This window comes from Dermochelys coriacea, chromosome 3 (assembly GCF_009764565.3).
Source record: "Dermochelys coriacea isolate rDerCor1 chromosome 3, rDerCor1.pri.v4, whole genome shotgun sequence".
In the NCBI taxonomy this organism is placed as follows: Eukaryota; Metazoa; Chordata; order Testudines; family Dermochelyidae; genus Dermochelys; species Dermochelys coriacea.
The window spans coordinates 109,266,940-109,283,076 of NC_050070.1; the positions used below are offsets into that span (position 1 = coordinate 109,266,940).

The window sequence follows — 16,137 nt, forward strand, 5'->3', positions numbered from 1 at the left end:
CTACAGGATCAGTTAGACAGAGTAGACAGTCTTTAGAGTTCTAGTCTGGAGTTCCTAACACCTCAAAATATGGTTTCTATGCCAATATTCAGTATGATATTCTAAGCTGTATTCCATATGATATTTTAATTAAAAAGTTGTTGGTATTGTGTGTCAGAATGATTACTGTAATGTTCCAGATTTGTTACTTTTATGATCTGCTTTAAATACCGATCACTACCGTCAAAGCAGAAAGTTATTTGTTTATATTTGCCAAGATGAAATATCGATGGAATTGTTGCTGTCACTCTGTGTAAAAGTAGTTAAACACTATGTGGCAATAAAAATGTGACTGTTAAAGGCGGCAAATATAGAATGATAGTATTTCATTCACATTGGCTCTAGAACTGTAAATATATTGTTTTGGCTATATATAGACAACAAAATTAGAAATATAAATATTAGATAGCTTTAAACAAGGTTTTTGTAAAACTACAGAAGTCCTAATATTTACCTTTTGAATTGCCAGTTGTCAAAACGAAAACTATAAAATTGAAGTGTGAAGAGACTGCAGTTGTTTTATTACATAGTTTTTAAACATTCTTAGCCATGGTACAAATGTTTTAAACTTAAATTGTAATTGGTGTATTTTGAGAAACAGATGATTTAATTTTACTAGCATTGATTTACTGTAAAAGATTGGAATTTCAGATTTGTGTTCAGATCTCATACTTAAAACAGTTTCTTGAATGAAAAATTCTGATCCAATATCTTAAAAATAACTGTTTGTTTCTCTTGTATCAACTACTTTTCAATCCTGTGCAGTAATATTACAACTAAAGATTACATAAAAAGGCCATATTGAGTCAGACCAATGGTCCATCTAGCCCAGTGGCCAGATGCTGCAGAAGAAATTAACAGAACAGGGCAATTCTTGAGTGATTCAGCCCATCATCCAGTTGCAGCATCTGGCAGTCAGAGGTTTAGGGATACCTAGAGTATGGAATTGCACCGCTGACCATCCTGATTAATGGCATTTATCCTCCATAAATTTATCTAAGGTTTTTTTGTTTTTTTTTAACCCAGTTATACTTTTGGTCTTCACAACATATCATGGCAATGAGTTCCACAGGTTGACTAAGCATGGTGTGAAGAAATACTTCCTTATGTTTGTTTTAAACCTGCTGCCAGTTAATTTCACTAGATGACCCCTAGTTCCTGTGTTATGTGAAGGGATAAATAACATTTCCTTATTCACTTTCTCTACACCATTCATGATTTTATAGACTTCTATCATATCCCTGCTTAGCTGTCTCTTTTCTAAGATGAACAATCACAGTCTTCTTAATTGGTCCTCAGATGGAAGCTCTTTCATATCCCTAATTGTTCTTGTTGCCTTTCTCTACTTTTTCCAATTCTAATGCATCTTTTTTGACATGGGGCAACCAAGAACTGCACGCAGTATGCAAGGTGAGGGCATGCCACAGATTTATATAAATGGCATTATATTATGTGTCTTATTATATATTCCTTTCCTAATGGTTCCTAACATTCTGTTAGGTCTTTTTTGATGACCGCTGCACATTGAACAGATGTTTTCAGAGAACTATTCATAATGACTAAGATCTTTCTTGCATGGTAACAGCTAATTTAACCCCATCATTTTGTTTGGATAGTTGGGATTGTGTGTTCCAATGTGCACTATTTTGCACTCCGCAGCATTGAATTACATCTGCCATTTTGTTGCTTAGTCCACCAGTTTTATGATATCCCTTTGTAATCTTTTCAGTCATCTTTGGATTTAATTTTCTTGAATAATATTGTATCATCTACAAATTTTACCACCTCACTGTTTATCCCCTTTTCTAGATCATTTAAGAATGTGTTGAACTGCTCTGGTTTTAGTACAGATCCTTGGGGGATCCTGCTATTTACCGCTCTTCATTGTGAAAATTGACCATTTATTCTGACTTTTTTTCTGATCTTTTAACCAAGTGATCTGTGAGAGGACCTTCTCGCTTATCCTATGACTGCTTACTTTGCTAAAGAGCCTTTGGTGAGGGACCTTATGAAAGACTTTCTGAAAGTCCAAGTACACTATATCCACTGGATCCCCTTTGTCCACATGCTTGTTCAAATCCACAGAATATTCTAATAGATTGGTGAGGCTTGATGTCCCTTGACAAAAGCCATGTTGACTCTTCTAAAACATATCATGTTTATCTTTGTATTTTTGTATCTGACAATTCTGTTCTTTACTAAAGTTTCAACCAATTTGCCTGGTACTGCAGTTAGGCTCACTGGCCTGTAAATGCCAGGATTGCCTCTGGAGCTTTTTTAAAAAAATAGGTATAACATTAGGTGTCATCTTGTCATCTGGTACTGAGGCTGATTTAAGTGATAGATTACGTACCACAGTTAGTAGTTTTCCAATTTCATATATGAGTTTCTTCAGAACTCTTGGGTGAATAGCATCTGATCCTGGTGATTTATTACTGTTTAATTTATCAATTTGTTCCAAAACCTCCTCTGGTGTCACCTCAGTCTGGCACAGTTCCTCAGATTTGTCACCTAAAAAGAACGGCTCAGGTTTGGGAATCTCCCTCATATCCTCTGTGGTGAAGACCAGTGCAAAGAATTCCTTTAGCATCTTTTCAACAGCTTGTCTTCCTTGAGTGCTCTTTTAGCATCTTTATCGTATAGTTGCCTCACTGAGTGTTTGACAGTCTTCCTGTTTCTGATGTACTTAAACAAAATTTCTATGTGTGTTTGTGTCTTTTGCTAGTCGCTCTTTGAATTCTTTTTTCGCCTACCTAATTATACTTTTACACTTGACCTGCCAGAGGATTTGACTTCCATTTTTTAAATGATGCCTTTTGCTAGTTTGGTTAGCCATGGTGGCATTTTTTGGCCCTCTTACTGTGTTTTGTTTTATTTGTTTGTGTTTTATTTATTGGGGGGGGGAATATACATATAGTTTGAGCCTCTATTATGGTATTTTTAAAAAAAAGTTTCCAGGCAGCTTTCAGGCATTTGATTCTTGTGACTGTTCCTTTTAATTTCCATTTAACTAGCTTCCTCATTTTTGTATAGTTCCCCTCTTTGAAATTAAATGCTACTGTGGTGGATTTATGCAGTATTTTCCCTCCTACAAGGATGTTAACTTTAATTCCATTATGGTTGCTGTGATTGGGCTGCTTGGCTATATTCACCTCTTGGACCAGATCCTGTGCACCACTTAGGACTAAATCAAGAATTGCCTCTCCTCGTTTGGGTGCTAGGACTAGTTGCTCCAAGAAGCAGTCATTAATTGTGTCTAGAAATGTTATCTCTGCATTCCAGCCTGAGGTGACATACCCAGCCAATATGGGAATAGTTGAAATCCCCCATTAATACTGGGTTTTCTGTTTTTGGAGCCTCTCTAATCTCCCTGAGCATTTCACAATCACCATCAACTAGTCAGGAGGTTGGTAGTATATTCCTTCTGCTATACCCTTATTATTCAAGCATGGAATTTCTATTCACAGAGATTGTGGTACTGTTGATTCATTTAACATTTTTGCTATATGTGACTCTGCTTTCTTTCACATATAGTGCCACTCGCTCACTAGAGCGACTTATTCTCATTCCTATATATTTTGTACCCTCATATTAATGTCGCATTAATTTTCTTTGTTCTGCCAAGTTTCTGTCATGCCGGTTATATCAATATCTTCATTTAATACCAGGCACTCAAGTTCACCCATCATAGTACTTAGAGTTCTAGCATTTGTATACAAACACTTATAAAATTGTGCTCCTCCACACCTGTCCACTCTCCCTCCAGCCCTTAATTTAAAAACTCTTCTACCACCTTTTTAATTTTACATGCCAGCAGTATAATTCTATTTTGGTTTAGGTAGAGCCCTTCCTGTATCGGCTCCTCCTTTCCTCAAAGGTTTCCCAGTTCCTAGTAAACTTAAATCCCTCCTCTCAACACCATTGTCTCATCCATACATTGAGACCCTGCAGTTCTGCTTGTCTAACTAGCCCTGCTCATGGAACTGGAAGTATTTGAAAGAATACAGTCCAGAACCTCCATCGTAGCAATCAATTACCTAGCGGTCTAAATTGGACCTCCAGGACCTTTCTCCTATCTCTCCCTGTGTCATTGGTACCTACATGTACCACGACCACTGGCTCCTCCCCAGCACTACGCATATGTTTATCTAGATGTCTTGAGAGATCCACAATCTTCACACGTGTAGGAAATTCACCATGCAGTTCTCCCAGTCATCACAAAACCAACTATCTGTATTTCTAATAATCAAATCCCCCATTACTATTATTTGTCTCTTCCTAATAACTTGGAGGGGTATCCTAAGTGCAAAAGTGTACTGTCACGTCATCTGTAAGGAGGGTCCCAAGGATGGGCTCATTTCCCTCTGCTCCAGTTTGTTATCTAAGCCTGAGACTTTCATCTTTCTCAACAGCACAGAGGCTGTCAGACTAGGAGTGGAACCACTCTACAATGTCCCTGAAAGTTTCATATATATAGATTATAAAGCACTGTAATTTTTTGCTTCCTTCATTTTGGACAGGTAAAAATCTAAACATATGACATTGCAGAAAGGAAAGAATACTTTTCGTGTTCTGGTGATTAATTTGATTGAGCTTGTGCAGCTAATAAAAGAAGTTCACTTTATAGAAAGGTGGCTTTGTTTAAGAGCACAAGATGGGTTTTACTCATTGCATTACAAGTTTTCAATTTTAGAAAGTATGTATTGGGCAGGGGTGGGACAGCTGGAATTGCTCTGCTTACTGTATGTAGGCTGTGTGCATATGGAGGCTAATTTTTCAGCAGTGAACATGAATGAAACTGTGCTTAATTTTCCACATACAAATTGAATATTTGCACATGCCCCAATAAATGAATATCCCTCTTTCTGGGGTGCTGTGTGTGTGTGTGTGTGTGTGTGTGTGTGTGTGTATATATGTGTGTGTGTGTGTGTGTGTGTGTGTGTGTGTGTGTGTGTGTGTGTGTGTGTGTGTGTGTGTGTGTGTGTGTGTATCTTATTGGAGACTACCTATTATAATGTTTGCCCAAATTTTCCCATTTTAAGACCCTGGTTTCAGTTGCTTGTAATTTGGGCATGTACATACTACAAACTTAAGTGACCTATGTTGGCACGACTTACAGCCACCACAGTAATTACTGCAATGGTTCATGTCCACAGTGCCCTCCTTCTGTTGATGGTGCACATCCTCACCAGAAGCACTTCCACCAACTTAAAAGGGGCAGTGTGGGGGACTGAGAGCCCAGACTGTCTGCTCCATCCAAGTTGGGAGCCTGGGCAGCAGGGTTGGAGGGAGCTGGGAGCCCTTCAGGCAGCCCAGGCAACAGTTTGGGTGGGAGCTGGAGCCAGGGGGTGAGAGCAGGGACCTTGGGCAGCAGCCTGGCTGAGAGCAATGAGCCCAGGGGTACTAACTGGAGCACCCCACCCATCCCAGAGTGACAGCGTAAGCTGTGAGCAGCCTTCCTGTCAATTTCATGGCTCCAGCATGGAGTCATGAACTTGACAAGAATGACAGCCAACAACCAATGTAAGTAACCCGCAGTATCTACACGGATGCTGCATTGACCTAACTAAACTGATGTAAGCCCTGTGCCCCTCAAGGACGTGGAGTTATGGTGGTGTAGTAGGGCACTTACATTAGTCGGAGCAAGGCTGTAGTGTGTACTTGTCCTTCTCATGCTGAATTGTTCAGGATAATTTCAGCCAAAATGGTTCAGCTATTTCTGAGAATGAGGTTAGGGAAAAATACATTATTTTGTCTGTGTTTAAAAAATTCTGGTGACCTTTTCTTTGAAAAGCTGTAGTGCCCCATTTTTTGGATTGGGACTGCCAAAACTGCCCAAATTTGGCCAAGTTACAAGCCTTGTTTAAAAAAAAAAAAAAAAAAAAAATCACAATTCCTCTGTGCTTGGAGACTTGCTAGACCTTTGCAGCTAAATTCCCTGGAGATTCTGTGCACAATGAGCATGCTCCAGCCTGAGACAAAACAGGATTTTCCCCTCTGATTGCAGCTCTGGGCTGGGCCAGGAATTGGAACTGAGATCAGCAAGCCTGTCTTTCCTGAACTCTGTGACCCTCTGCTGGTTCAAGGCACCACAGAAAAGGAAATTTCCTTATATGACTGCAGTAGATTAGGATAACAAACCCTGGCGGGACGGGGATGGAGGCTGGGGGGGCTAGGATTAACTTGGTAACGAGACTTGGGAGAAGACTGGTGACATGATCTGTGGGGGCATGACTGGAGGCTGGGCGTGGGGAAGAGACAGATCAGATGTGGCACTGGTTGAGTGGGGGAGCTGGGAGTGGAGAAGAGACTGGGTCTGGTTAGGCAGTGAGAATGGGATTGGGATGAGTAGGAGATTAAAGGAAGAGAACAGATTATCATCATTAAGGATGTTGAATGATGCTTAGCAGAATTGGATTCTATCCCTGTCTCTGCCACAGAATTCCTGTGTGATGCTGTGTCCTCTTTTTCTGGGTGTTCAACCTGAGTCCCTAATGCCTGAATTGTAGAAGTGCTGAGCACTTAGAGTTGCAGTTGAAGTCTATGGGAGTATGACAAACTGGGAATATGTCTGTTATTTCTTTTGAATATTATGTGCAACTCTGTTTCCTTATTCAGTTGTGTATTGCTGCCTGCCTGAATGCGTAGAGTTAAATCAAAGGAGGCTTTAAAGGGGTTGTTGAGAGGCCAAGCAGGAAAGGTAATGTAGTGACAGCTTAAGACAGCCTCATAGGTACCTACCTTCAAGTGATTTAAGATGATAATGGCTGGACCATCATTTGAGGAGAGAAGTTACCTAGATGGATCCATCCAGGTGAGAATGTTTTACTCTTCCCAAGGCTAAGCCTATAGTCAAAGTTTTTTATTTGTGCTATGCCTAGTCTTTTTCTACCTGTTTTAACACGCCTTACTTTTATTCCTGTGAATGTTAGCCAGATTGCATTCCAGTGGTGGTGAACTAGCAAGAAATACAGAATAAAGGAAAATCTCTGCATCTTTAGGATTGTGTTTGCCTGCAAAAAATCTACCTTAAGTTTGTTGTAGAGGTCAGACATCTGTAGCAATGAATTACAAGATGCAGATGAGAAAAAATAATTTTTAGAAGGTAGAAGAATTTTACGATGTTCTGTGCTTTTCTATTACATTTTGGAAACAATACTAGCCGCTTTGTTTATAGCTTTCTCATAAAAATGCATTTTTATATGTTTAAACACTGGCAATATAGTGAATGCAACAGTGATGGCTTAAGTGTAAAATAATGCATTTATGAATAAACTTGTACAAGTCACAAGGTATAATGACAGTATTAGACTTATTGACAAACACTATCAGGCATATGGTGTTTTATTCCTTTTTATGTTTTCAACTGTATTTGAAGGTGGCATTGAAAGACTACTAGGGCTAACTTAGTTACAAAATTACCAGAAAAATCATTTTTATTGTAATTATATTTAAAATCAGACTAGAAAAGAACTTTATGGGATAGCTTTTCTTCTTGATGCACACATTTGAATCCCATACATATGATGCCCACCTCAGAAAAATATACATATACAAATTTTGATAGGGAGTTGAGAAGGCAGATAGCTTTTAAAAAAAAAAAAAAGAGAGAGAGAGAGAGAGGTTTTTCCATGGAATGTATTTTTAGAGTTTTATACTTTTAAAGTAATGATATCTTAGTCTAAATGTAGTAATACGCTCAGACAGATATTGTCAGTTTCAGCTATTCTGCCTTTAGTTTTCTGTAGTAGTAAAGGACATTGTGAAAGGTAATAGAAAGTGGTATTTGTTTACTTTTTTTTAGTAAAGTTAGCTGTTCTACATGTAACTCAAATTATACCTTTTCCCTGTTTGTTTCAAAAGTTTTAAGTGGGGCAAAATCTCAGTTCCATCAGCTGACTCTTCAATTTTCATTACTAGACACTAATATTTACATACTTGATCAGATCTTCTATAGCTGGAGACTAGAATGCACTTCCATAAAGAATTTTAAAATAACCAGTTTTTACACGATCTAAATACAACTCTATCCTCTTATGTTCTTTCCGCTGTCTTTGATGCACCAGCAGTTAAAAAACACTATTCCCAGAACTGTGCTTGTTTCTGCTGACCTTTCTAATCATGCAGATGCACACCTCCAATAAATGAAACAGAGCTTTGTTGGCTTGAGCGCCACTAGAAATCTAGGAACAGAAACAACTTCTTAATAAAATGGCACAGGTAGGATAAATTATGCTTGATGCAGGTATGGCCATACTTAGCTGTCTTTAAAGTTGTATGCCAGTTAGAAGCCAGGATATTTTTAAAGAGGTAACTATTAGCTTTGCACTAAGATAAGCCAGCCATTCAGATTCTAATGTTGGAAGTTCTGCAGGCAGGGCCATGGATCAGCTGACCAAATGTCTCATAAGCCCTCTTTAATATTACTTCCTTCCCAAATTTTCTCTTGTTTTTTTTCTTTTTAATCTTTTATTAATATTTTCCTCATGAATATACATGCCTTATAAAAGAGAGAGTGCCTTATACAATGTAGTGTGTGCATTCAAATATATTCATTATTACACACTGTTTGTACTCTGTCAAACTGTTTTTAATTCTGTATAATTTATATGCTAAAACTTAAGGATTCAGAAAAATAAAACCACAAGGTTGTACATATTCAGCCCAGTGATGACATGCATTCTCTTTCAAACATCTATCTACAGCTCTATACATTAAGTATGTGAGCTCCCGGAACTTGTCCCATGATGCACTTATACTTCTATAGATTGTTGTTTGATTTTTTTGTTGTTGTTAAACCATTCATTTTATAAATTTATAAGATGTTATCCAATAGGGAAGTCAAGGCGGATTATTGTTGCAGAAATAAATGGCAGTTTATATGCTTGCACAAAATAAGTATTAATAGAGCCCTTTTCTATATCTTAACAGATGCTGAAAGTGAAGACGCTAGTTCATCTGCTCTACCTACCCAAGTATCTCTGCCATCATCATCTACATATGATGCAAACATGCCAACTAGTAATTATACTGGCATACATATCCCACCTGGTGCACATGCTCCAGCCAACACTCCAGCTGAAGTACCTCATAGCACAGGTATGTCGCATTTATATCCAAGAACACAGATTTACTTTTACTGTGAGGTGCTTTGCTATTCCATTGTAGCCTCCTTTCCAGTTATATGTAAAGTATAATAAGGCTGCAGTATTGTATATGTGTTAGAATAGAGGCAACTTTTATAGTTAATACTTCATAAATTACCATGCTAATCCTCATGTTTTTGCACACTTGTGACTTTCTGAAACTTTCACTTGTTGGGCTGAAACTTTCTATAATTGGTCTCTGCCTGAAAGTGATTTTTGTTAAAAGTTTGGCAAAATAATGTTGGTCTTTGACTAGATAGTGACAAGATAGGGATAGTGACAAGAATTTACTTTTCCCATTATTAACAAATATTTATGGACACGTCAAAGAAAGTATCTGCTCTGTGGGCAAGTGGCAGTCAAAAAATCTAACCAAAATGCAGAGTGTAAAGAAAGGTCTAGGAAATATATGACTGAAATATTAAAATATATTGATTTAAATCTCTCTACATCCTCAGTTGGAATACAGTACTTAGTTCTCGTGACCCATCTCAAAGACATCTAAAAGAAATAGAAGGGGCATAGGAAGGCTCCCATAAGAGGAGAAATTTAAAAGATTGAAAAGAAATTTACTTAAGAGAGCAGAGGAATAAGGGGACAGGATAGAGATATATACCAACTAATGAATGTGATACAGAAGGTGAATTGGACACTCCCACTTGCCATTTCTCATTATACAAGATTAAGAAGACCATCAATAGAATTAAAAGGCAATACATTTATAACTGATAAAAGGAAATACTGTTGACATTGTGCATAATTAGCCTTTGGCAACACGTTATCACAAGATGTAAAGAAGATGTTTATATGGGTAATGGGTACACTCGCAGTTAAAACAGAATAAGCGAAATTGTTTACCCTAAAAGATATAAAACCCTCATAGTGTGGACATAGCATATCCATTCGCTGACAAAGCTAATGGTGAAAGTTCTCGTGTGGGGAATTAAATCTGTTCCAATTGGTAAAAGTGCACAAGTGGGTGAGTTATTCTAATGCATCTTTGGAGCTTTGCAACTCCCATTTGAATACCTCCATTGATGCCTGGTTTATTAACTTTTTTCTCATCTTCAAATCCCTCAACCCAGATACATCCTTTTCCTACGTTTTCGACCATATCTAATGGAGTGTCTTCGCCCTTCTGCCCTTCCAACGATGCTATGCTTGCTGCCCTGTTCACTGAATAGCAACTATGAAACTGACAAGAGTGTCAATTTCACTTAGCTGCTCCACAGCAAGGAGCCTGCCAGCCCTGGGAGCCCCAGCTGGAGCCAGGATTCTCAGGGTTGCTAGGCTCCATGTTCCAGCTCCGGTTCTGTTGGCTGGCAGGCTACCTTTCGTGGTGAGGGAAGCCTGTAAGGAGTTGGAAGGCTCCCTGCCATAGAGCCTAGCAGCACCAAGAGTCCTGGCTCTAGCGATGGCACCCAAGATTCTCTCCTATCTTTCCAGTATAAGTTCTTTGTCTTTCTCTCCATACTCCCATTGCAGCATGCATTGTTCCTCTGGTTGTGTCACCTGTGATTGGCTCTTTTTTAAGACTTTTCTTTCTTCACTCAGTTTCCATGTGCTTGGCTGTATCCACTCTTCTGTCCTTGATCATCTTGAGCCAAGTGCAGTTATTGCAGCTTCCCATCAGACATCTCTAAAGCAAGATCATTGTTCCTCCATGTCATCATTTGTTACCTGCAATTCTTCAAATTCATTGGACTGCTGGATTTTAAACTCCCTCCTTCAATCAAATATCATCTCTTTTCTTGTTAACTTGTCTTTTAGCTTGATTCTAACTGTTCCAATGGCAAGGTAGTGGTTACTTCCTGTGTCAGAATTTTTAAAAGATCTTGCATCCTGCAGTGATCATCTGTGCCATCTGTTTAGGCAGCGTTATCCAATTGTTTCTCAGCAATTCCATCATTTGACTTGCCTGGTAGTTTGTGTTTCCTGAGATGAGGGAAAAGTACCTCCACCAATGGCACAAGTTATACATGCTGCACATCTCAATGAATCTTTTACCATTTTCTATCTGCCCCTCAATTCCATGTCTATGAAATGATCAGATCCGAGGCTGCCATTACCACCTTGGGTATTCATATCACCCAGAACCAGAACTACATCATAAGCATAAACCTGGTTTAGTACATCTTGCAACTTGTTGTAGAATGCACCCTTTGCTTGTCCATCATGATCATTGGTAAGTGTGTAACACTGTGTGGTAGTTACTTAGCATGATTTGTAACAAAATGTGCTCTTATAATTCATAAGTTGACTGGTTCCCATTCTTGTAGAGCTTATGTGTTGCCTTTTGGTCAAGGACTATTCCAACTCTCTCTTTAGGAGTATCACAAATAGAGTACCATGATACCAATTGAACTGAGTATTCCACATTCAGTCCATCTCATTTTCTCCCTCTGGGAATACCATTATTGAATTGAGTCTGACTTTAATTACTTGACTCAGTTTCCCAGTGAACCCACATGGTTCTCACATTCAAACATCTAATTTTAGTTGTTAGGATTTCTTGTTTCAGGTGATGAACTCCTTAACAGGTTTCGTCTACCACCGTCAGACCTCCATTTGAACTCAGTGATTCCAAAAGGCTGAGGTCTCCTTCAAGCTGGCTAACTAAGACAGACTCTCCTGTATCTGGGTTTTTCCATAACTACATCTTTTTTAGATAAACTGGTAGTTCGTCTGACTCACAACCTTAGGTCAATGACTCCTTATCCTATATGGGGTTCCTTCATCCACCATCCGAGACACACAATTGGTAGTTTAGGATGCCCCAGCATAATGGCATGGTTGTAGGGTAATAAGGGGTTGTCTGCATGTGTGTGGGGGAGTTGGTTTCACACAGAACTGCCTTTATCTCAGGGGTCAGAAAAAGATTTGAGATAGAGAAGTGCTGTCTCTCTCACTGAGAGCAACAGACTTCGGAGTGAGAATTGTATTTTCAAAGGAGCACAATCCCAGATAAAAAATGTTCCCTTTCATTATGCAACCATCATGTGGAACAACTTTTCTGTATCTCCTAATGTCTCAATCCTTAACTCTTCTTCTTGGCCTGAAATTGTTAACCCTCTTTGAAAATAAACAAATGCTACTTCTGTTCTCTCCTCCCCAACCCGTTTGCTTTCTCCTAGTTCCTTGTACTAATTTTCCCTAAAACTCTAAATCTGGTGACCACCTGTTCCCACTGGACCTTTTTGCACACCAACTTTTCCGTACCTGTTACTTCTATGAAATATTGTACTGAAATAGCTGTTCTTGAATGCGTCTTGATTTTGTCTTCATGAAAGACAAGTGCTATTTAGAAATTATTTAAACATTTCGTAGCCAACAAATTATTTTTCAGAAGTACTTTATAAATATTTCTGAAGTTCTCCTAAAGTTTCCTTCAGTTATAATTATTTCCAATAAAAGCCAGTTTGGGATTGTTTACACTGTAACACAATTAAACCTCCTGTAAACAACTTGCTTTTTAAGTCTGTAATTAAAAGTACCATAGTATAATTCCACTGTTGTTTCGCGGATTTGCAGGTGTAACAAGTAATACCATTCAACCCACTCCACAGAATATCCCAGCTGTAGATCCTTCTCTTTACAATGCTCAATCTGCAGGTAAGACAATGGCATTTATGTTTTTGCTTATGACTTATTTTGCACAAAAAATAGTTTGAGGAGAAACAGAATAAAATTTCAGTAATGTTGACAATTCATAAATAAAGAGTATTGCTCTTTGGAGGTAGGGACTGCTTTTCTGTGCTTGATGCCATCACCTAGCACATTCTGAGTGCTAATGAAATGCAAACAGTTTTAAAACTGTTGTTATTACCCTGATATATAACTCCTGGCTATTACCTCAGTAAATCCCCTAGCTAACCAAAGTATGGTCTTTACTTAGAACAATGTTTCTGAAAATCCCAGGTGCTGCAAAAGGTAGAGTTGGGCGATTTAGGTAATACTCATTGGGCGATTTAGGTAATGAGTAGGTAATACTCATCCTCTGAATTGGTATTGAACTAATGAGCTATTATTATGTTAGGGATTCTGTGCTGCTATTTTTCAAATGAGATTTAGAACCATCCAGTTCAGTAAAAATGATTATTCTGGTGGTGTGGCTAAATTCCATGTTGGGTAATCAGTGAATATTCCACCTACCTAAAATGGGCCTCACAGGGTCAGTTTAAGTTGTTATTCAATACCTTCCTAAAATAATCACACAAAAAAGACATTTCTATAGTGTCTCTGCTGCGGAATACCTGTCGTATTTCACACCAGAGACAGCACATGTCAGTTGTAAGACTGTATGAAATGAGCTAACTTAATACAATGCCTCCTGATTATGTCTCTTTAATTATCAATCACTGAGCCAAAGTTTGCTTTGAATCCAAAATGTTTACTTATATATTGCCATCTGTCTGTGGTGTTATATTAGCACCCATTGCCATACTATTTCTCTATTCATAAGTTCATTGTTCTCTCTGTATATACATATGAACTAACCTTAGCAAGAAACCATACTCTGAGAAAGGTGTGGTCTGACTAGAAGCCAGAATCCTCCTAGCACTGACACTCCAATGAATGAGTCCATTAACCTTTCTGCCAGAGTTTTCCATTTGCAAAAGTGAGGTAGTACCAGGATAGGTTATGTTGCTGTGTAAAAGTTAGTTATTGTTAGTGTTTCCATGTGGCTGGTATAATTTTGATACTGTAAGAGGCCAGTCCTTGCTTACAGACAGCCCCCCAACCTGAAGCAAATACTCACCAGCAACCACATGCCACACAACAAAAACACTAACACAGGAACCTATCCTTGCAACAAAGCCCGTTGCCAGCTGTGTCCACATATTTAATTGGGGACACCATCATAGGGCCTAATCACATCAGCTATCAGAGGCTCGTTCACTTGCGCATCTACCAATGTGATATATGTCATCATGTGCCAGCAATGCCCCTCTGCCATGTACATTGGCCAAACAGGACAGTCTCTACTTAAAAGAATAAATGGACACAAATCTGACTTCAAGAATTATAACATTCAAAAACCAGCCGGCGAACACTTCAGTCTCTCTTGTCACTCAATTACAGACCTAAAAGTCACAATATTACAACAAAAAAACTTCAAAAACAGACTCCAACAAGAGACTGCTGAATTGGAATTAATTTGCAAACTGGACACCATTAAATTAGGCTTGAGTAAAGACTGGCAGCGGATGTGTCATTACACAAAGTAAAACTATTTCCCCATGTTTATTTTTCCCCCCTGCTGTTCCTCACACGTTCTTGTCAACTGCTGAAAATGGCCCATCTTGATTATCACTACAAAAGGTTTTTTTTTTCTCTCCTGCTGGTAATAGCTCACCTTAACTGATCACTCTCGTTATAGTGTGCATGGTAACACCCATTGTTTCATGTTTTCTGTGTATTGTGACAAAGTTCCTGCTCTACCTTGGTGGGTTTTACGCTTATTGGCGGATTTGCTCATCTTGGAGCTTCACGGCAGCCTTCAGTTTGGCCGTTTTTCTGAATTCACAGTCCAGGTCTACTCCTCCTGTGTCTGACGAGGATTTGGGGGGAATCTGGGCCCACCCTCTACTCCGGGTTCCAGCCCAGGGCCCTGTGGAATGCAGCTGTCTAGAGTGCCTCCTGGAACAGCTGTGCAACAGCTACAACTCCCTGGGCTACTTCCCCATGGCCTCCTCCCAACACTTTTTTTTTTTTTTTATCCTCCTGGTGTCTGAAAATGCTTGTACGCCTCAGTCCTCCAACAGTCCACATTCTCGCTCTCAACTCCTAGTGCCTCTTGTTCCCAACTCCTCACATGCACACCACAAACTGAAGTGAGCTCCTTTTTAAAACCCAGATGCTCTGATTAGCCTGCCTTAATTGATTCTAGCAGCTTCTTGATTGGCTGCAGGTGTTCTAATCAGCCTGTCTGTCTTAATTGTCTCCAGAAGGTTCCTGATTGTTCTGGAACCTTCCGTTACCTTACCCAGGGAAAAGGGACCTACTTAGCCTGGGGCTAATATATCTGCCTTCTATTACTCTCCTGTAGCCATCTGGCCCTAGCTTGTCACAGTATATAAAATCGTCCTACTGTATTTTCTGCTGCACGCATCCAGTGAAGGGGGCTGTAGCCCACGAAAGCTTATGCGCAAATAAATGTATTAGTCTGTAGGGTGCCACAAGTACTCCTATTCTTTTTTCAATAAACTAAGAGACCTAATTAAAGGTGGTGTGGTATATTATTAATTAAAATACATTTTTTTCTTTGAGTTATTAAAAGACTCTTTAGCAGTCTGCTCTTTGAGTATAATTAGGATTGGAAGGATTAGATTTTTTTTTTGTTGGTAAATGTCAGGAAATATCAATCTACAAACTGGCAAAAAAAATTACCATCAACAATCATCTAAATTTATAGATAAGCAAAGTAAAAAAATGCTGCTTGAGAACTTATTAGAGTTTGATTTAAGGATACTTACTTTGTATACTTTGATGTGATATTGACCATTTTTGTTTTAACAATATTAAAGCTTTAACTTTTTGGATATCAGGGTCTACTGTCATTAAAAATTGTTTGATCCCCCATTAATTTCCCACATTGGTGAAAACTTAAATTGATAAAAATAAAAAAAAGCTTTAAAATAAGTATTGATTTCATCCCTCAAAATTACATTAAAAAATCAAATTCTGCCAAGCCTAAGTATAATGAATTAAAAGACATTAACCAGAATTTCGTATTTGAGGATGCCGTCACATGAGGATGCCACGTAACAATGCCATCTTGATGTGTAAAAAGCAAATTTCTGTGATAGGAAATGTGTTCAAAAGATTGCAGATGAGTAGGAATTCATTAATAAATTCATCTTCCCCATTTTCTTTAGAGAATAAAAGGCATCCCTCTGAATAATTCTGAATAACATATAATGTAGTTTGAGTAGCAGCTGTGTTAATCTGT

General features: G+C 38.6%; 1 protein-coding gene across 4 annotated transcripts in view; it reads left to right on the forward strand.

Annotated features, from left to right (window-relative positions):
• The window catches only part of VTA1 (vesicle trafficking 1), an 88,722-nt gene that overhangs the window by 56,400 nt on the left and 16,185 nt on the right, over positions 1-16,137 (forward strand). For all 4 annotated transcript variants that reach the window (XM_038395319.2, XM_043511113.1, XM_043511111.1 and 1 more), the window contains 2 exons: positions 8,971-9,138; positions 12,717-12,797. In XM_038395319.2, coding sequence (XP_038251247.1) covers positions 8,971-9,138; positions 12,717-12,797 — 249 coding nt within the window. The remainder of the gene's footprint in view (positions 1-8,970; positions 9,139-12,716; positions 12,798-16,137) is intronic.